This window comes from Odontomachus brunneus, unplaced genomic scaffold (assembly GCF_010583005.1).
Source record: "Odontomachus brunneus isolate Ranch 3 - 2012 unplaced genomic scaffold, Obru_v1 Obru_scaffold_084, whole genome shotgun sequence".
In the NCBI taxonomy this organism is placed as follows: domain Eukaryota; kingdom Metazoa; phylum Arthropoda; class Insecta; order Hymenoptera; family Formicidae; genus Odontomachus; species Odontomachus brunneus.
The window spans coordinates 354,047-357,083 of record NW_022639534.1 but is presented as its reverse complement, the minus strand read 5'-3'; the positions used below and the strand labels follow the sequence as shown (position 1 = coordinate 357,083).

Sequence of the window (3,037 nt, the reverse complement as noted above, 5' to 3'; positions counted from 1 at the left end):
TCTCTCTCTCTCTCTCTCTCTCTCTCTCTCTCTCTCTCTCTCTCCCTCTCTTTCTTTCTAGATAGTCACAATGGAATCATATATGTCCACAAGAAAAAAGGATGTTAAATGAAAAAGGGAATAAATAGTGAATAGTTTGATTCAATTAAATATATAGTATATATATAAATATATATTTAGTAACTATATATAATATAGTTATTCTAAAAACAGAATACTAAAAATCTATAGTTCGTGTTACGTATACTATAAATTTTCATAACTAGCGATAAATATCGGAACGCAGCTTTATGTTGCATTCCAAAACGTCCTTTTTAAGAAAAATTTTACTCAGTATTTATAATTCATGTTATATATACTGTAGAATATCGAATAAAATGTCCTCAAAAAGAACGTTTTGGAATGCAGTCCTAATGTTGTGACTTTAGTGTCGAATCCCGGACAAGTTTGGTTCCGTCCATTCCGTCTAGTTTGTACCAAACGTTTGATACACATACTAAATAATAATTTTTTATTAAATAATCTTAATATCGACGATGTATATATTATGCAACGATATTGTAGTATGATACTCATCAAGAAGACGTATCAACTGAATGCATCGTTGTTGATATATATTGTCAATATTAAATTTATTTAATAGAAAGTCACTGTTTAGTACGCGTATCAAACATTCGATGTAAAGTAGACAATAGAGCCCTCATGATAAAGTGCCGGCGTTTCGCTCGCGGCTAACGCACGACGCACCGGCCGACCGTCGAAGGGACAACGTTTATCGACGGTTTCGATCGCGCGCGTCGCGACGAAAATTGCTATCGCGATGTTCCGCACCAGCGAGTGAATATTCGCGGTGAATATTGCGTCGCCGGGCACGGGGGGGAGGGTGAGTTGACATTTTAAATATTCTTCCGATACGGGAGAAGCCGCTGTTTATCGCCTCGTGTTCTCGTCATCGTGCGTGCGTACGTGCGCGCACGTGTGCGTCTCCGTGTGTGTGTGGGTCGACGCGATACACGCCGAGGCGACTCCGCGGCAGGAACAGGACGCGCGTCATCCTGTCAACGAGATGGACGTTGAACGATCGCTCGATTAGCGCAACCTGGAGAAATTCACCGTATGTATGTATATATATACGTATATGGTCCCCCCGGCGTTATCTCCGTCCGGCTTTAATCCAACGCCCGTAATCGAGATCGATGATGGCCGGCAAGAGGTGTCGTCGCCCGAGGCGATGTCCGTAAGCTTTACAAATGATTTTCCGGTGGCGCGGCAGAAGCCTCCGAGGGAAGACGCGTTATTACATTTTCTTCGCGCAGACCCAAGCCTCCAAGCAGACATCGTGCCTCCGCAAGCCCACGGTGCAACACGTTTATCGAGTGCGCGGGATGCGACCAGACGCAGAGTTCTCCGTGGGTGGAACCGGAGAGGGCGAGCCGCAGAGTTCCATAAAAAGCGGAGTAATTTTATTTCATTCGCGGCTATCATCTTGCCCCTGCGGGGCTTGGCTTGAAATTTCTCAATGATGGAATATTTAAAAGCCTTGAGCCTACTATTTCTTCACCACGGCCATCTTGATTTATGATGGTGGAAGCGGAAAAACGTGTGCCCAAAATACTTGCGAGATATGTTGAAGTAAAAGGATATTTCTATATAATGGCATTGATTATGAACACATTTGTCAAATATTTCGAAATTAAATTATGGATATCCGAAATTGAATATATATTATGAATTGAATTATTGAATTATGAATGAAATCACCGTCATTAATATGACGAAAACTTTCCTTTTACTGTAACGATCTCAAAATTAACGCAACAGAGTCATTAGAAATAGGTTAAAAAAGATTTTATTTAACCAGCTTGCTATCAGCTTTATCAAGAGGTCATCTCTCTCTTTAGAACCTACAAATAGTATTTTGTATATTTTTGCCATTTAGAGACAATAAATAGAACTAGTTTTTATGTGTATTAAGCATACACTGATCCTTCATGATATACAAATGTTAAAAAGTTTAGGTCCAAAATAAGACTAAAATTTCAACTCAGAAATGGACGTCTGCGTTAATACTACCTATACTATACTGCTTTGAGATTAAAAATTCACTGGAATTCATCTATAATCAAGATTAAGTAATAATAAATTTATGTTAATCACAAAAGTCGTTAATTGGATAATATATTTGAAAAACTATTGTTTTCGCGCGAAAAGTAACTTCTGAATGAAATGTCATATTTGCGAAATAAGGCGAGTTTTTTAATTCATCGATGGATCCATCGATGAATTAAAAAACTCGCCCATATATATCCTAATTAATCGAGATATTTCTTTTGTGTTCTATTTTTTTATATACAGGATGACACCGAACAAGGTGGTCAAAACTTCGGTACCGTATTCTACTCTTCCTAAGGATGAGAAAAGGTCATATAAACATAGGTCCGGAAACTCGTCCTTTTTATAGTCGCATTTGATAAAATTCGGAATGCACCAGGAATTTTTGGATGTCTTCAACAGTCTTTGTAACGTCGATGTGAAACATGTATTATTGCAAAAGGAAATCATTTCCAGCAATTTCTTTAAATAAGGTTTAAATATTCCTACAATACTTAATCATAAACAAAAAAATATTTATATCTCGAAAAGAACGAGTTTCCGGACCTATGTTTATATGACCTTTTTTCATCCTTGGGAAGAGTAGAATACGATACCGAAGTTTGGCCATCTTGTTCGGTGTCACCCTGTATATATAAATATATACATATAAAATTCATATAAATATATACATATAAGATGTACACATAAATATATACATATAAAATTCATACACAGTTCTTTATTGTCTTTTTTTTAAATCAATTAACGATTAGTATTAAGGCTCTCAAATAATCAATTATTGAAGAATTTTCATGCCAATATAAGCCAGATAAAAAAATATATAATTGCGAGTAAAATATAAAATTACTTCAGTGTTTAAATATATACATATATATATATATATATATATATATATATATATATATATATATATATATATATA

At 35.9% G+C, this 3,037-nt stretch overlaps 1 protein-coding gene across 1 annotated transcript; it reads left to right on the top strand.

Moving 5' to 3' along the window:
• Positions 1 to 943: 943 nt before the first annotated feature.
• Positions 944 to 2,409, top strand: LOC116847885. Its single transcript, XM_032823379.1, has 3 exons — positions 944 to 1,237; positions 1,317 to 1,457; positions 2,356 to 2,409. The coding sequence occupies exons 1-3, from the start codon at positions 1,121 to 1,123 to the stop codon at positions 2,407 to 2,409; spliced, it is 312 nt and encodes a 103-aa protein (XP_032679270.1). The 5' UTR covers positions 944 to 1,120.
• Positions 2,410 to 3,037: the final 628 nt, after the last annotated feature.

Bases quoted from the DNA above. Each gene is read 5' to 3' on its own strand.
- LOC116847885 (XM_032823379.1), top strand. From the start codon at position 1,121: ATGTATATATATACGTATATGGTCCCCCCGGCGTTATCTCCGTCCGGC. The intron at 1,238-1,316 runs GTAAGCTTTACA...TTCTTCGCGCAG, and splicing joins CGTCGCCCGAGGCGATGTCC to ACCCAAGCCTCCAAGCAGAC. The intron at 1,458-2,355 runs GTAATTTTATTT...TTTTATATACAG, and splicing joins AGAGTTCCATAAAAAGCGGA to GATGACACCGAACAAGGTGG.